This window comes from Anabrus simplex, chromosome 5 (assembly GCF_040414725.1).
Source record: "Anabrus simplex isolate iqAnaSimp1 chromosome 5, ASM4041472v1, whole genome shotgun sequence".
Classification (NCBI taxonomy): Eukaryota; Metazoa; Arthropoda; class Insecta; order Orthoptera; family Tettigoniidae; genus Anabrus; species Anabrus simplex.
Genome location: NC_090269.1, coordinates 312,885,985 through 312,902,776, shown reverse-complemented (window position 1 = coordinate 312,902,776; position 16,792 = coordinate 312,885,985). Strand labels below are relative to the sequence as shown.

General features: G+C 40.7%; 1 protein-coding gene across 3 annotated transcripts in view; it reads right to left on the bottom strand.

Moving 5' to 3' along the window:
* LOC136874866 (15-hydroxyprostaglandin dehydrogenase [NAD(+)]) overlaps positions 1-16,792 on the bottom strand; it is a 127,448-nt gene that overhangs the window by 17,735 nt on the left and 92,921 nt on the right. For all 3 annotated transcript variants that reach the window (XM_068227920.1, XM_068227921.1, XM_068227922.1), the window contains exons 4-5: positions 9,399-9,505; positions 6,820-6,993 (exon numbers count right to left, since the gene is read on the bottom strand). In XM_068227920.1, coding sequence (XP_068084021.1) covers positions 6,820-6,993; positions 9,399-9,505 — 281 coding nt within the window. The remainder of the gene's footprint in view (positions 1-6,819; positions 6,994-9,398; positions 9,506-16,792) is intronic.

Genomic DNA, 16,792 nt, shown 5'->3' with positions numbered 1-16,792 from the left:
AATACGACCAGCAGTCGTAGCCGGATGTTTCAGGTTAGAAACCGAAGCCCCGATAAGGTAAAGCAATGTCAAATGAAGTATGGTCACGAGGTTTGAATGACAGAATTAAAGTTGTTCTTCAGAGATATGCAAGTGCCGGCTATGTTCGAGGAAGTAATTAATGTACGTACCAGGAAAATTACTAAAGGAATGAATTTATCGAGAATCGGCTGTGAATGGGACGGAAAATGTAGATTGAAATCCTACAAGCGATGTGTTAAATGTGTCTTTTCTCAACGGAGGAGTTATTTAAACGGGGCCATGTGGAACTAATTATGTCTGGACCTTGTCTTGCTGGGACGACTGAGAGAATATAAGTTACTGACCCAGACCGAATCTTGAATAATTATACGGGATATCGGTATTCGAAGGGTTATTTGATCGGACCAAGGACGGAAGCCAGCTGACCATATGGGAGAAAGGGATTAAAGATGGTAATTTATAGGCGTTAGGTAAGTTGGTTGTTAGCAGTTGAAATCCATATGATTTCCTATGTATGTGCGTATATTAAACAGATGATGTACAAAGAATATCCACGCACAATTGGAATCGCTCACTTAGTGTGACGTAATGGGACTAGCTTTCCTCAGAACGGCTACTCCAAGTGCCACTGAAATGCTAAAGGGATGTTAAAACAGAGTATCGTGGAGTCTCACAGATATTTCTCAAGCTTTAAGTTGCCAACTACGATAAACTCCGAAGAACTAGGGCTTAGGTCGAGAATCAAAGTATGAATGATGAATACCAAGTATTAGCAACACCCTCCAAACTTGATTTACTAAGAAATATTCTAAGGATCGAGACCTCTTGGAGAATCGATCGCGATTCCCTGACGTGAGCGGAAGGCAAGGCTCCCAAGGCGAAGACTAATGCAATAAGACTCTTGTTCCTTCATTTACATTCGTATTTAAGGAAACTAGCAATTAATACGAGAGTACACCCTATTCTTAGCTAAGGCCTTTCTGGCATTCTATTGGCTCTATCACCTCCTTCCATGTATCGTAACTCCCACTCTTATACACGTAGCAATTTTCATAAACATGATTACTCGCCTCTTAACACTTATCTTCAAAACCTAACTCCCCCTCTGCTAATACTTGTCATCATAAACATGACTCTCTATCTCGTAATAATTGATTGGGGTGGGCCATTACTTTTAACTTATAGGATATTTCAAACTTACCCTTCGCTCGCTATTTCCAAAAATTGGAACGTGACTATTTAGATTGCCTGTATCGACTAACTCGTAATAACTTCTGACCTCACAAGACTCTGTTTTTAACTTCTCATTTCTTTCTCAATCCAACACATGGCTGCTTAGTTAGCACAAGCCCATGGATTGAGTTTCTAAAGTAACCACTCTTTAATATGTACTACTTATATTGCGTAATGCTACTTAATGTAGGTTCGTGTCCCTAAACAACGCAAAAGAACAATTTTTGCAAACACGGGAAATCCTCCTAGCTATCCTAGGCAGGGCAAATTACATATTCAAATAAATGTTTATTTTGAGAAATATAAATTATTATTCCGTGGAATTATAGCAATGTTCTTTTGATGTATATTCAGACATGGCCAGCTGCTTCTCTAGGAGAGTTTAGAAGATGTCGGCTGTTGAATTTTGCCATCAGGAGTGATTTAACGCGGCGAAAATTAACGACGTGTACTTGTAACATTTCAACACGGAATTCCATGAACCTCAGTCAGGATCGAATCCTTTATCGTGGAAGAATAAGGACAAAGACTAACCGACTAGGATCGGAGGAGTACAGCCCCGATTAAAGATGAGCAATATGGGGTCTCAAGCTCGGCTGGGTTTGTACGTGTGTGTCTGCCAGGTAAGCTCGGCTTGCATCGTGCGACAGCACCAGTAGGGAGCTAGGCTGAGCTTGTTTCGTCACGAGGGCCACATCATGGCAGCTCGGCTAACAGGGCTTGGTTTCCTTTGCGGGCTGGGCTTGCTAGGGCTGGCGTACCGGTCAGACTGGCTGAGCGGCGATTACTAGCGTGCTGCGTTCACCAAGAGTCTGTACCTTTTCCATTCTGAGTTAAACGAAAGAAACATTCGTAATTGTTTTGTGGATAATGTACTGTAGTTTTAATAATCAAGATTGACCACCGTCGTAATCCCAGGATAACGTTATAGCTCCTCATCCGCGTCCACGTGCGATTCCCGGTACTAGATGATCGAACCAAAGCAGCACATTTTGTATTGCTGGACTGCTGTCTCCTTTTAAATCGTTCGTGGCTTCTTTGAAAGGTTCTAGGAAGTAAACCGAGTCACTCATGAGTTCTTTATTGATTGCTTCCAGTTTATTTCTCACTTTTTCTCCTTTGCCTGCAGTTGAAGCCAATAGGACCTCAATCACTTTACTGTGCTGGTTCTGTACACAGTGTAGCATTATCAGCTTATTATTCCGTCTTGTTTCTACATTCTGATACAGAGTATGCTCGACACGCCTAACTAAACCTGCACGTTTGAAATAGGTCACAGCATTCCGTATTTCCTTAATTATGTATTCTACGTCCTGCGCCTGAGAATTAAGGACATCATCTTGGAATATGTGCAGAAAAACTGTATTTAAACAATGCCTTACACAAGATACTCTCGTCAATCCTTCGTGAACCCTTAAGGTCTTCCTAATATTCGCACCTTGATTTGTTAAAAACGTAACTCTTTGTAAATCTGGCAGCTGAATTCCTAACACAGCACACTGAATGGTAAATTCTTTCACGATGTTTTCGCCAGACTTGGAAGTAGGGCCTGTTGGGGAAGAGGCTGGTTAATAACTCAGTTTTATTACCCTTTTATTAATGCAGTGGACCTTAAGGGAAATAAAATTATTTTTCTTGTATTCATCCGTCCACATGTTTGTAGTTGCAGCACAAGAATAACACTGTATTGCTTCACGAACGTCCAATATTGTGGAGCGACGGATATCATAGGCCATTATTTTCATGACTTCACAGGGAAACAGTCGCCCGGTGCGGTAGCACTTAAGACCCATTTACTTTACTAAAGGCATTTCCTACAATCATTCGGTTTTACCATTTGAAACCCTGTACCTGACTTGACATTGGAAGGGCGTAGGTTTACGGGACAAATTTTAACACAAGCTTTTGTTATTTTATGTTCTATAGAGATAGGAAACACTCGCCTGACTCGAAGGAGAACGAGTGCAATATGCCTTGCTAACGTGCTGGTATTTCAGCTTGGTAAGAGACGCTGTCCTAGTTTGCATTGCACAAATTCTGCTATCTGCCCGTTGTCATCAGCAACAACACGAGATCGTTCCCATACTTCATCCTTACCAACACTATTTTCTTTTAATGCATTCAATTTATTTTTTTATTTTAATCCCGACTTCACTTACAATATCTATGTTCAACGAGTATCTTTCCGCATTGAACTGGACACAGGTGTTCTGGAATCCTCTCTAATGTGGCCCAAGATCTTTGAGCTCGTCATGACTTGATCTTGTGAACCGCTGGGCTTGCTTACTTCCCAGCGTGAACACTGGGAAGCTTATACCGGCCAGCTGGCAACACCATCATAACGTATCATGTATTGCTGCTTGTTGTTTTAAGGGGCCTAACATCGAAGGTCATCGGCCCGTATCATGTACTGATTTTTGATATAAAGGACAATGGCAGGCGTTTATACAAGTAGCGGCACATGCTTCCCCTAGTGCACCGTCACTGCATTGTCCTACATAAGAGACTTGCAGTGGTTGCAGAGTGGACTTCGGTCTAGAGGTGGCCACGGCTGGTCCGTGCTTCGACGACGCTGCACTCCGACCGGACAACCGAGCAGAGGAGGGGTGAACGCGGCTGTGCCATGGCTCTACGCCTCTGCATTCGGAAGGCGGAGAGGGGCCTGGTCCTCACCGTCGGCTGTCCTGAGAATGGTTTTCCGTAGTTTTCCATTCTCGTGCATTAAGGCGAATGCCGGGACAGATCCTAGTATAGGCCACGGCCGTCAGCCCTTTCACCTTCTCCGACAATCTCCTTCACCGTAGCAAATCGCTCCGGCCTAAGAGACGGCGTCACCGTCTAGGAGGCCCGTCGTCTCCTTCAGGAACGGAACGAAAACGTTGCAGTAGTAGTAGTAGTGTCTCAACGGCGCACTCGCCGCCAGCGTCTTGGAAAGGTGTATCAATGCAATGATGAGCTCACTGCTACACTGGGGCGAAACGCTGGTAATTTCACGTTTGAAAAAGCCTAACGAGTTTAAATGTTGTTACCATCACATCGTGTTTAGGCTGGCGCCTGGAGATATAGGCAATTTCCTTGGCTTGAGTTGGGCTTGTTCTCTTCTCCAGTCCCGATAGGCACTGGAGCTTCTGAAGTCTGACAGCCTATATATACAACAAAGAAGACGTTATATGAAAGACCTACGAAACATTAGTTGGAGGAACAATTTTTCATCCTGACAGTTCGAAGGGCGTGGTTGCTTCGTGTCATCGTGATTTATGTTTTACTAAAACAAGCCTGATTCGAATAGCGTTAAAGCGATGTGAAATGCAGTATTTAAAAGAATATCACAATCCTGTGATTTGGATTCACTGCGTCTTTTTACTGTAAGCTTTAAACTCACGAAAACTGGTGAGCTTGCTTACTTCAGTATCTTTACATTACTGTCACTCGCAGGAAGAGACATTACAGTTCGTAGTCCCGGGTACGTACAGTAGCTCAAAAAAGTATTGGTCTTTCGAGATATGCTACATGTGAGGAAGGGGAATAGAATGGAATGATGATAAAACTTGACATATACTAGAATCCTTGATTGCTTATCATCATGTGTAACAAGTGCATTGCAAAAAATATAATTCTTCCATGCCCATATAACTAAAAAAAACATAACTTAAAACAATCATTTTCACGTGCCACCAAAAAAGTATTGGTCCGAATTAACATAACGCAGTTTCCTGATCCTTCGTGAATGTTTCAGTACTTGATAGGTCCTCCTTTCTTTTTTATAATCTCATCTAACCTATTTGGCGGCGATCGTACCAAGGTTTCCGTAGTTTCCTTTGGTATGTTATTCCGTTTGGTGAGTAAGGCTTTTTTCAGGTCAGCTTTGTTTGATATTGCATGCTTTCTCACGTTTTGTTCGAAATAGTGCCACAATTTCTCGATGAGCTTGATGTCGGGAAATTGTGGTGGAGTTTCTATCCAACGCGGTGTATTACATAACAGCCATAGCTTCGTGTTCAGGGCTGTGTGTTTGGGGCGTTATCTTGTGTAAACGTATACTTTGCTGAGAGTCCCAATTTTTGTACACTTGATGGATGTTTTTGTATGCTTTGTGATCCATAGTCCCTTCAAGAAAGGCTTATTCACCTACACTATTCGCACTCATATAACCCCACACCATCAGGAAACCATCTCTATGTTTCATAGTAGCTGTCAGATTCTTCTCTTCAAGTTCAGAATTCGTTTTCCTGCACAAGGTCACCCGTCTGTCTGACCTGAAGAGGGTCAATTTATTCTCATCGGTAAAAACGACTGTCTTCCAATCCTCATAGCTGTAACTTTTGTGCTCTTTAGCGTACGCAAATCTCTTCTTCCTATTAGTCTTACTGCTGTACGGCTTTCTATGGGCTGTTCTGCCCGCATATGCTCTTTTGCGTAGCACCTTTTGGATGTTTTCAGATGACGCTTGCACTTCTACATCTTGTTGTAACGCAGTTGCTATCTTCGGCGCACTTAGTTGAGGATTTTGGGCCACTTCACGCACAATTTTCCGTTTGTCTTGTTCTAATAATTTTGAGGGTGGGGGCACTCCTTGGTCTATTTTCTATCGTCTTTGTTCTTTTGTACCTGTACACAATATTTTTAACAGTTGTAACAGCTCACCCAGTAAGTTCACTTATGTCCCACTGCAATCCTCCTTTTTTCGATGGTTGTTTCTTTCATTTTTCTTCCCATTGCTAGTTGAACGCGGAAACAATGCTGAATATTACCTCCCAGCACCGACATAATGAGCCCGAGTTGCGGCAGACAGCACGATGTCACGATGATATTGTTTACTAGACCAATACTTCTTTGGCGTGTAAATACGCACGCCGTTGTATTACTGGTCTGTTTGCAAACAGCGTGAATCTCCTTGGCTCCATATTCAACCTACTGATATAATTGACTGTCCTACATATCTGCTTACGAGCAATTCCATTATATGTACCATTATTTGTACTATACTGTTCCGTTTATACCACGGCTATGGGCAGACCAATACTTTTTTGAGGCACTGTATGTTTCTTTAAAAACCTTACCAGTATCTTTTATTGAGGTGTCTATAATTGTGAGTTGGGCCTTGAACTGAGAAAGACACTCGTGATGCTACAATAAGGTACTACGTGCAATGCCGTTTACGTGAAAGTGAGGGTGGGGAATAGCAGACACCACACTCAGGACTGTCGAAAAATTCGCTATGGCTAGTAATCCACCTACTCTAGAACTTCCGCGATTCATGTCACAGGTTGCACAACTTTGAAGGTTGGTGCTTCATTCTGGGACAGAAAATTTCTTTTGCTTTATGTCACACTTACATAGGCAGGTCTGTTACGATGGGAGAGGAGGGAGCTGGGATAAGGACAAAAATGCCCGTGCAAACTACATCCCCAATATTTTCCTAGTGTAAAAATAGGAACCCACGGAAAATCATCCCCCAAATGAAAATTAACAGCTAAGTGACCTAAACTGCATAGCCAACTTGTTCGATGTTCAGAAATATATAGTTGATAAAATCTCTAGTGAAATTCAAGATATAACACTTACCCCATACGAGCGGGACAGTCCAATGACAGCGTGTTTGCTCGCAACATATATAGGACAGCTTGCCATAATTTGCAGTCCCGCGACGGATGCAATATTAATCACCACGCCACCCTTCCCATTCACATTCTTGTCCATGTGCTCCATGGCAAGCATTGTCCCTCTTGCCACACCTCCCTGAAAATAAGCAGAATCACGAAAATATTTTCATTTGTTAAGAAGAATATGACGTTATGGCATCTCTAAAGCAGAAATTTTTAGATTTATACACTTCACGTTATTTAGACGACACAACCTATAAAGAAAGACACATCAACAGCAAATGGTCACTGTTCTGTCCTAACACAGGTTGGTTCTCCCCTTCCTTGATCACTCACTGATCTGAATGCTGGAGGCGGGGTTGATCGAGTAATCACATGATGAACTTTCAATAAGCGTCAACAAATGGGAATTCCATCTTCATAATAATTCAGTCGATTAAATCAGACGCTACCTAGATCCATCTCCGGTGTGATATAGTATTTACGGTGCTACATCTGTTAGGAAACGTTTTTTATTTTACTTTCACTGACCTGTCCGTCTCTCACCCATGGCTTTGATAATGTAAAAACCGGGCGAGTTGGCCGTGCGCGTAGAGGCGCGCGGCTGTGAGCTTGCATCCGGGAGATAGTAGGTTCGAATCCCACTATCGGCAGCCCTGAAGATGGTTTTCCGTGGTTTCCCATTTTCACACCAGGCAAATGCTGGGGCTGTACCTTAATTAAGGCCACGGCCGCTTCCTTCCCACTCCTAGCCCTTTCCTATCTCATCGTCGCCATAAGACCTATCTGTATCGGTGCGACGTAAAGCCCCTAGCAAAGAAAAAAGATAATGTGAAAACCGAGCACGATAACTGAAGTCGCTTAACTGCGGTCATTGTCCAGTATTCGGCAGGTAGTGGGTTTGAACCCCGCTGTCTGCAGCCCTGAAGATGATTTTCCGTGGTTTCACATTTTCACACCAGGCAAATGTTGGGGCTGTACCTTAATTAAGGCCACAGCCGCTTCCTTTCCACTCCTAGCTCCTTGCTGTCCCATCGTCGCCATAAGACCTATCTGTGTCGGTGCGACGTAAAGCAAATAGCATTTCCATACGTCTTATCTTCTCAGAGTGGGTTAGAAGTCACGATCGGAAGTACTGTATTTCAAGTAACTTAACATTCGCGGTTACAAAGATCTGGAAATGTGTTCCAGGTTCAGACTAATGTTCATTCCTGCTCGTAGTACGTCCGTCTTCTGGTAGAGGTCACTCAAATTACAACAATGCAGACGATAAATTGCTATGCGTCACTCCATGAAAATACGGTATGTGATCGTGTTCTGTTCTGCTTGTGGTTCTGGCGATTGTTAGCGAGGTGATACTACTGTAAATATTTGTATTATAATGGCGGATACAAGCAGATTCACAATTGAAGAACGTTTTCTTCTTAGCGCATGGGTTTATGAAAAGGAACGAACTGGTGAGGCATGGTGAAATTAGGGAAAACTTTTTAAATCGCTTCAATAAAGAAGCCCCAATGGAGACAAATCTTCGGAAACTGGAAAGAGAGAACTTTGCAACTGTGTTAGATGCACCACGCCGTGGAAAACCCAAGAAATATGGCAACGATAATGAAGTCACCGAACGCTTAAATGCATCATTGCTTCGCTCACCAGCACAATCGACAAAGAAGCGGTCGGCGGAGATGGACATTCCCAGAACCTCCATGCGTCGTTGGATGAAGAATAAACGTTACCGTTCATTTCGATCACGATGCAGTTATGCAATGGGATGTTGCCCGTGGACACTACTGGACTCCTGTTCTAGACTGTTTCAACAACCAGTTTCCGTTACGAATGTTTATATCCCAAGTACTGTCAACGTGTACAAGGTATTTATATATCAATACATACGCCAAACAAAAAATAAAATAATAAAAACTGTCTGTAAATAATACTGAAATAAAATAAAGTTATAAACCGCTTAGCTAAGAAAACAAAACCCCTCCCATCTCAGTCTTCAATTTCTTTACCCACTCCTGCCTCCATCACATCTCCCCAATCCGCCTGCATCTCTTGGCCAGACGGAGGGCGTAACCCCCTAGGTGGCCCGCCCCACCCCTTCAGGGTGGGGAATGAAACACTTTGTCAGTCAGCACTAATAGTAGTTCAAATAAATAAAACAACAGTGATGGCACATATGCATACAGGTACCTTTTATCTAAATCACATAAAAATCGGTCCAGTGGGGAGTTGTTGGCGGATTGCAGAAGAAAACGCCTTGCGTTCTAAATATTATTATTATTATTATTATTATTATTATTATTATTATTATTATTATTATTATTATTATTATTATTATTATTATTATTATTAATCTTCTTTCTAGAACGGGTGTCTTAACAAGCGATGTACCAACTTTTATGATAAAATGTGGAATTATTTTATAGGGTTAAAATATAAAGAGTGTCTCATTTTTTACTTTTAGAATTCTTACTCCCTTTAAAGCTAATCCGTATTGAATTAGTGTGCTCTCTGTATGTCCACTCTACGAATGGTACTTACTAAGTTGATGCTAATCGTGGCTTCCCAATCTCCGAACTCACCAACCCCAGCGTTGTTGATGACGATATCAAGTCCGTTGAATGTATCGATTGTCTTCTTAAATGCAGCTGAAAACACAAGAGAATGAGTTAGAAATATTTCGCGATATCTGAAGCCGTCTCTCTTCAGTTTCCACTCAGCTAATTCATAACTCTTAGGTTCTGTAGTCCGCCGAGAATAATTTTGAATAAATACATTTATGATCTACCCGAAACATATGGTAAACATATTTATACCTGAGAAAGAAACAACTTAAGCCGCCTCTGTGGTGTAGTGGTTAGCGTGATTAGCTGCCACCCCCGGAGGTCCGGGTTCGATTCCCGGCTCTGCCACGAAATTTGAAAAGTGGTACGAGGGCTGGAACGGGGTCCACTCAGCCTCGGGAGGTCAACTGAGTAGAGGCGGATTCGATTCCCACCTCAGCCATCCTCGAAGTGGTTTTCCGTGGTTTCCCACTTCACCTCCAGGCAAATGCCGGGATGGTACCTATCTTAAGGCCACGGCCGCTTCCTTCCCTCATCCTTGCCTATCCCTTCCAATCTTCCCATCCCCCTACTAGGCCCCTGTTCACTATAGCAGGTGAGGCCGCCTGGGCGAGGTACTGGTCATACTCCCCAGTTGTATTCCCCGACCAAGAGTCTGAAGCTCCAGGACACTGCCCTTGAGGCGGTAGAGGTGGGATCCCTCGCTCAGTCCGAGGGATAAGCCGAACCTGGAGGGTAAACAGATGATGATGATGATGATGATGAAACAACTTACTTAAAATTTGAATTTATAACTTATAAATTTGTTTGTTCAAAATTATTTTCTGCAGACTAAAGAACTTAGCAGTTGTAAATGAATTACAAATTGCATGGCTTCAAAACAGCGTTTATGTGTCTTAATGTCGTCAGATTTGAGCCACTGGCTGAGGGACTAAAAAGTTAAAATTTCTTTAGCTTATTCCAGCTATTTCTGAGGCTGTTGGAGCCTCCCAAGCTCTTTTAAGTCCGAATACCCTTCCTAGCGCCACGTGCTTCTTGGGATGAAAATCTCAAGCCACGATCAACCGGAATTTGAATCTCAGCCTTTCTAGTTAGAAGCCAGTAGTTAAGCCACTAAGCTAATGACAACATTCCACTGGCTGATAAACTATGTTTCGTGATTTCTAGAGTTATATGTAGTCTCGTATTTTTGCGCCTTCGGAATCAGGAGATAAAGACTATGTTAGGAATGAACTCAATAGATGAAGTGGTACGCATGAACCATCTCCGGTGGTGGGGTCACGTAAGGAAAATGAAGGAAGAACTATTACCCAGGAGATCAATGGACTCGGTCATAGAGAGGAAGAGAAGTACAGGAAGATGAAGACGACTAATTCCTTGGAAAGTTTACTGTGAGACACTTAATGATATTAAAATTCATCTTGTTGCTCCTACTCCACATATACAGTACATATTATTGATATCAGTCTGTAATTTTAAAACGTCATGCGCGGCGACATTTTTGTACAATTTAACATTATCGGCATATATTGGACATTTTTAGTACCTGATGACTTTTGGTAAGTCATTAATAAATATTGTGAAAAAAGATGCCCTAAATCGGAGCCTTGAGGCACATGAGGTGTAACACTTAATACAACTGATTTTTTTTTATTAGGGTTGTTTATAGTTGCTTTAACTCCAAGGTCTTATCGCGACTCTTACATATGATTACAGAATAATGCTAATAAAATAATAATAATATTGTAATTATAAAAATGTAAAGAAAAAAATAATTATAATGTAATTACATTTTGGAGTGCAAGCCAGTGTCTGTGAGGAAGTTGATGACTTGATGACTCAGTGCTGGAGAAGACAGTGTCAATTCCATTTCTTTAGGTATGTTGCGGTGTTGGCGCCAATGGTCATACAGTTGACATTCTGAGATATATGCTTGACAGTGAGAGAGCAGTTACATTTGCTGCAGGTGGGAGGTTGTTTCTTTTCTAGGAGATAGTTGTGGGTGAACTTCGTATGTCCTATCCTTAGTCGGTAGATTAAGACTTGTTCATGTCTGGTGAGGTTTTGGAGAGGATATGTTCTCGTAGTTATCATTTTAATTTTTTGGAGGTTGCTAGTGGAAGTTTTAAGCCAGTTCATATTCCATTGTTCGTGTAGTTTGATTATGATATAAGCGATGATATCAGAATGTGGCGTGGCAATTTGACGGTCGTTGATTGGAAGACTAGTAGCTTCTTTTGCTGCTTGATCAGCTGATTCATTGCCTGGTATTCCTCTGTGAGATGGTATCCACATAAAAATAACATTTTTTCCTGCAATCTTGATCTTGTGGTGCAGCATTTGAATTTCTTTAAGAAGTAGGTGTGTTGTTGATAGATTTTGTATTGAAGTTAATGCACTTTTGGAATCAGAGAATATTATGAATGAGTTATTGTAGCTTGCTTTTGAAATATGAATCATGGTCTGTTTAAGAGCATACAGTTCACTTGTAAAAACTGTGAAAAGATCTGGTAGTCTGTATAGCTTACTATAGTCTTTATATTTCACTGCACAACCATTTCTCTCATTGAATTTTGATCCATCAGTATAAATTGCACTATATGATGAGTATCTATTACAAATTTCATTAAATAACTGTTGGAATTTTGCTGTGTCAGTTTGAGCTTTAAGATTGTTGTTCAGTTCCCAGTTGACTGGAGGCAAATGAATTTTCCATGGAGGGGTATCTAGTGAGTTGTGTGGAAATAAAATGGGTGGAAGGCTGAGGTTTATTTCTTTGAGAAGATTGGATATTCTGATGTTAAAGGGTTGGGGTTGAGATCCAGTTAGTTTTCCTTTATGTCTCTTTGAAATTAGGTGTTTTTTCAAGTGCTGGTTATTTGTACCAGCTATCTTGAGTGCGTATGTCAAACTCAGCTGTTTACGTCTGATTTCAAGTGGTGGTTCGTTGGCTTCAATCTCTATACTAGCTATGGGGCTGGTGCGGTGGGCTCCTAGGGCAATTCGAAGAGCTGAAGATTGGATGGTATCAAGGATCTTAAGGGTAGATGGTCTGGCAGAACAATATACTATACTGCCATAACCCAGTTTGGCTCTGATTGTGGCTCTGTATGTGTTCATTAGGACTTGGTAGTCTGCTCCCCAGTTTTTTGCTGAGAGAATTTTCATAATATTCATTCTTCTTTGACACTCGTATTTAAGATTTTTAAGGTATGGGGTCCAGGTGAGCTTGTTATCAAATAGAAGTCCTAGAATTTTAATAGTTTTAACTGATTCAATTTTATGGTCTTCCATATATAATTCAGGGTTAGCGATAGTATGTTTATTTTTGGAGAAAAGAATACATTTGGTTTTAGTTTTAGAAAGTTTGAATCCTGTGGTTTTAGTCCAGTTTTGAATATTTACAATTGATTATTGTAATAGGAGTTGAGTCGTTGTAATGTTTTTCCCTGGGCAGAAGATTATCAAATCGTCAGCAAAAAGGCAACACTGAACTGGAGAGTGGATGTTAGAGACTATACCATTAATTGCCACAAGAAACAGTGTTACACTGATAACTGATCCTTGTGGGACTCCATTGTTGATTACTACTTCCTTCGACAGCATTCCATTTACTCTAACTTGAATTCGGCGCATTTGGAGAAAATTATAAATGTAATATAGGATATTTCCTGATATATTATGTGTCATTAGTACTTTGATTACATAGTCTTTCCATACCATGTCATATGCCTTATTAATATCTAAACTGACTGCTATTAGGTGTTGGTTATTGAGAAACGCTTCCTGTATTTCAGATTCCACACTTATCAAAGTGTCTGTTGTGGAGTGTGCTTTACGGAACCCGTTTTTCACATTACTGAAAAAATTTATGTGCTCGAGATACCAGCGTAATCTTTTGTTGACTATTTTCTCCATGAGTTTACACATCGCATTAGTTAAAGCAATAGGGCGATAATTTTCTGCAATTGAGTTGTCTTTCCCTGTTTTGGGTATTGGAACTACAATGGCATTTCGCCATTGGTCAGGAAATGACTTAGAGCTCCATATGTGGTTGAAAATGGCCAGAAGATAATTTATTGCACTTAGTGGAAGCTGTTTTAGAAATTCATAAGGGACCGTATCTGGGCCAGGACTTGATTTGCCACGTTTGTCAAGTTCAGTAATTATTTTCTTCAGTTGAAAAGCATCGTTTAGATTATAGTTGGGGTCAGAGATAGCTTTCCTTAGATCAACGGATTCACTGGATCTCTTTGAATGGAGAAATTCGGGATCATAATTTTTGTCACTAGAGATCTCGGCAAATGTGTCAGCTAATTTATCAGCGATGTTTTGAGGTTTCTTTATGAATGTTCCATCAACAGAGTTTCTGAGGGAAGTAATGTAGAAGTGATTATATTTGCCATTTATTCTTTGAAGTTTATTCCACATTTCCTTTTGTGGGGTTTGGGAACTTAGCGAGGAGACAAATGATAGCCATGAATTCTTTTTGCTGAGTTTAATTTCTTTTCGAGCGATTGCTCTATATTTCTGAAATTGGGCTTTATTTTCAGGTGTGGGTTTTCTTTTGTAGAGGTAGAAAGCATGATACTTATTCTTAATAGCCTCCTTACAAGTGTCATTCCACCAAGGTACTGTTTTCTTAAAGGAATTTGAGGTTACTTTTGGAACACTCATGTCTGCAGATTTAACAAGAACTTCTGTGAAATCTTGAACAATGATATTTATGTGCTTAGAAGGGAAATCATTTGGGGGGGTTAAGTCTTTTAAGTGATTATTGACTGTCTGCCTAAATTTTGTCCAATCTGCCTTATTTAAGTTCCATTTAAAGTTGTTAATAAATGAGGAGTTGACAGAAGAATTTTCATTATTGATTAGTATAGGGAAGTGGTCACTATTTCCTTGGAGTGTTGAATAAACAGACCAGTTGAAAAGGGTTGCTACGTCCGGTGTGCAGATGGTTAGGTCTATACTACTACAGGTGCCGTGGGCTATGTCAAAGCGAGTTGGAGCAGTAGAGTTCATTAGAATTAAATCAAATTCATCAAGTATCTTTTCTATCTCTTTTCCTCTTGCATCAGAACTATGGCTACCCCATAACGTGTTGTGGCTGTTGAAGTCGCCTACTAGGATGAATGGTTTAGGTAGTTGGTGGATAAGGTTTCGTAGATCGTCACCTTGAAACAAATAACTATTTGGAATATAAACATTGCAGATACATAGAGAAGGTGGTAGATGGACTGAAATTGCTACAGCTTCCAAATTAGTGTTAACAGTAATTTCTTTGGCATCGACATTGTTTTTGATATAAGTAGCTACTCCTCCACTCGTATGATTCACATTAGTTCTATTTTTGTGGTAGACACTGTAGAGTCTTAGATTGGCAGCAAAGTCGTTCTGAAAGTTTGTTTCTTGGAGACAGATAACAGATGGTTGGTGTTTGTTTATTAGGAGTTGTAGATATTCTAACTGTGATCGATAACTGTTAAGATTCCATTGGAGTAATATTGCCATAATAATGATCAAAAGCAGAACGAGGTTTATCTCCATTGTTATACTGGGAAGGAATTGTCGTCACTGGAATAGTCTGTCGTAACATTGATATGCGTTGGGTCTTCACTTTGACTGGCGGATTTCAGTAGTTTTTTTACTATTCGAGTGCTTTTGTTTTTTATGCTTTTATCGGTATAGTAAGGACAGAGTTTTTGAAGGGCTTTAGCAAGACCTACTATGTCTTGTGTGTAGTTTGAAGCAATTTCTGATATGTCCTTGGCACCAACTGTATTTTCAAAGAAGGACTGGAGCTGTAGGTAGCTGAGGGAGAATATTGATGGGTCGGCTTCCAGAACTTGTTTTACTGGCAGGAGCATATCACTTATTGATTTTTGCATGTCTGTCTTGGGTTTCTTGGAAGTGTGATTTGTCTTACGGTTTTCTATTTGTTCAGGAGAGGCCAGTATGGATTTGTTGCTATCAGGAGGATTTGGATTAGTTGTTTCACTGCTAGCTAGTGAAATTGGCCTTTTACATTCAGGAAAATTCACTGTTGTAGGGGTGGCGTGTGTTTCCATAGGTGCTGCAATTTCTCTCTCAATTTGAATTCTGGAGGAGGGAGGATCATTACAGACTTGGCTAAGTGCTAAGTCAGGGTTGGTCATTGAAGTGGCTTCTTGAGTAGGCCTATCTTTTGGGAGTGAGCTAGAAGAGCTAGAAGTACCGATGTCTGTTTTGGGGTTTTCGACCTGTGACTTTTGTGAAATCTCTTGGAGCTGAGGAAAATTATTCGAAGAGGATTCATCTTTTGGAAGTGATACGTTGTTAGGACAATCTTTGGCCAGATGTCCTTCGGTATGGCAAAGAAAGCAAGTGGGTGAGTCGGATGATAGGTAAATCCAGTAGTTTGTACCATCGTATTCGAGATGAAGGGATTCAGGGAGTTTATCAAATTCTTCATTCTGAATGTACATTTGTCTTCGAAAGCTTAAAATGTGGGAGAATCCTGGAATTGACAAACCTGCTCTGATTGGGGTAATCCTAGACATGATTTTCACACCGAGTTTTAACAATTCCTCTTCAATAACATAGTTTGGGATCACAGGACAGACGTTGGATAATATAATACGCTTGTTTTTTGTTAAAAGGGGTCGTATTTCCAGTGATACATTGTTTATTAAGATCTTAGGGTTTGTCAATATTAGATCTTCGACATTTTTCTTACTAGAGAGAAAGATGCATATCCTTCCGTTCGATATACGTGAAACAAACCGAATGTTGCTAGGGGTTGTAAGTTTACCTATAGCTAGCACATAATCCTTGATACTGATCCCGTCATGAGATTCGATTACAATAGCTTGTTCTTTGGAGGGGTAAGACTGTATTGCAGCAGAATAGCTTAACCTTGAATTACGTTCGTTATTAGGCCTACTTGTGACGGTTGTCATTTGGTTACCTGATGCACTGTTAGGATGTGGAGGGTTATTTACGGTGTTGTTATTACTATTTGTTGGCTTGCATGGTGTCTGTTGAGGAAAAATATCATTGATTTTTTTCATTCATTGAATTCGATAAATGCCGACCTCTATCAACAGAGGTGGCCATTTTGAGTGGGTCAACAAAGGGTTTTAGGTTATATGTATAGTTCTTCACTTCACACAAGGACCACGGAAATAATGTCAGGTATCTTACTTACAAGAATGTAGTAGGTGATCTAAATATTTATTTCTGATCACTCTTGCACTAATGCAACGATTACGAACATCTATTAAATACCAAAACTTGAGCAAGGTAATTACCCGCGAACATCATCAGTCACTGCCTTCTCGATCCTTGGATTTTGTTTTCTGCCCGAGAAAACTCACGGGACAGGCCATA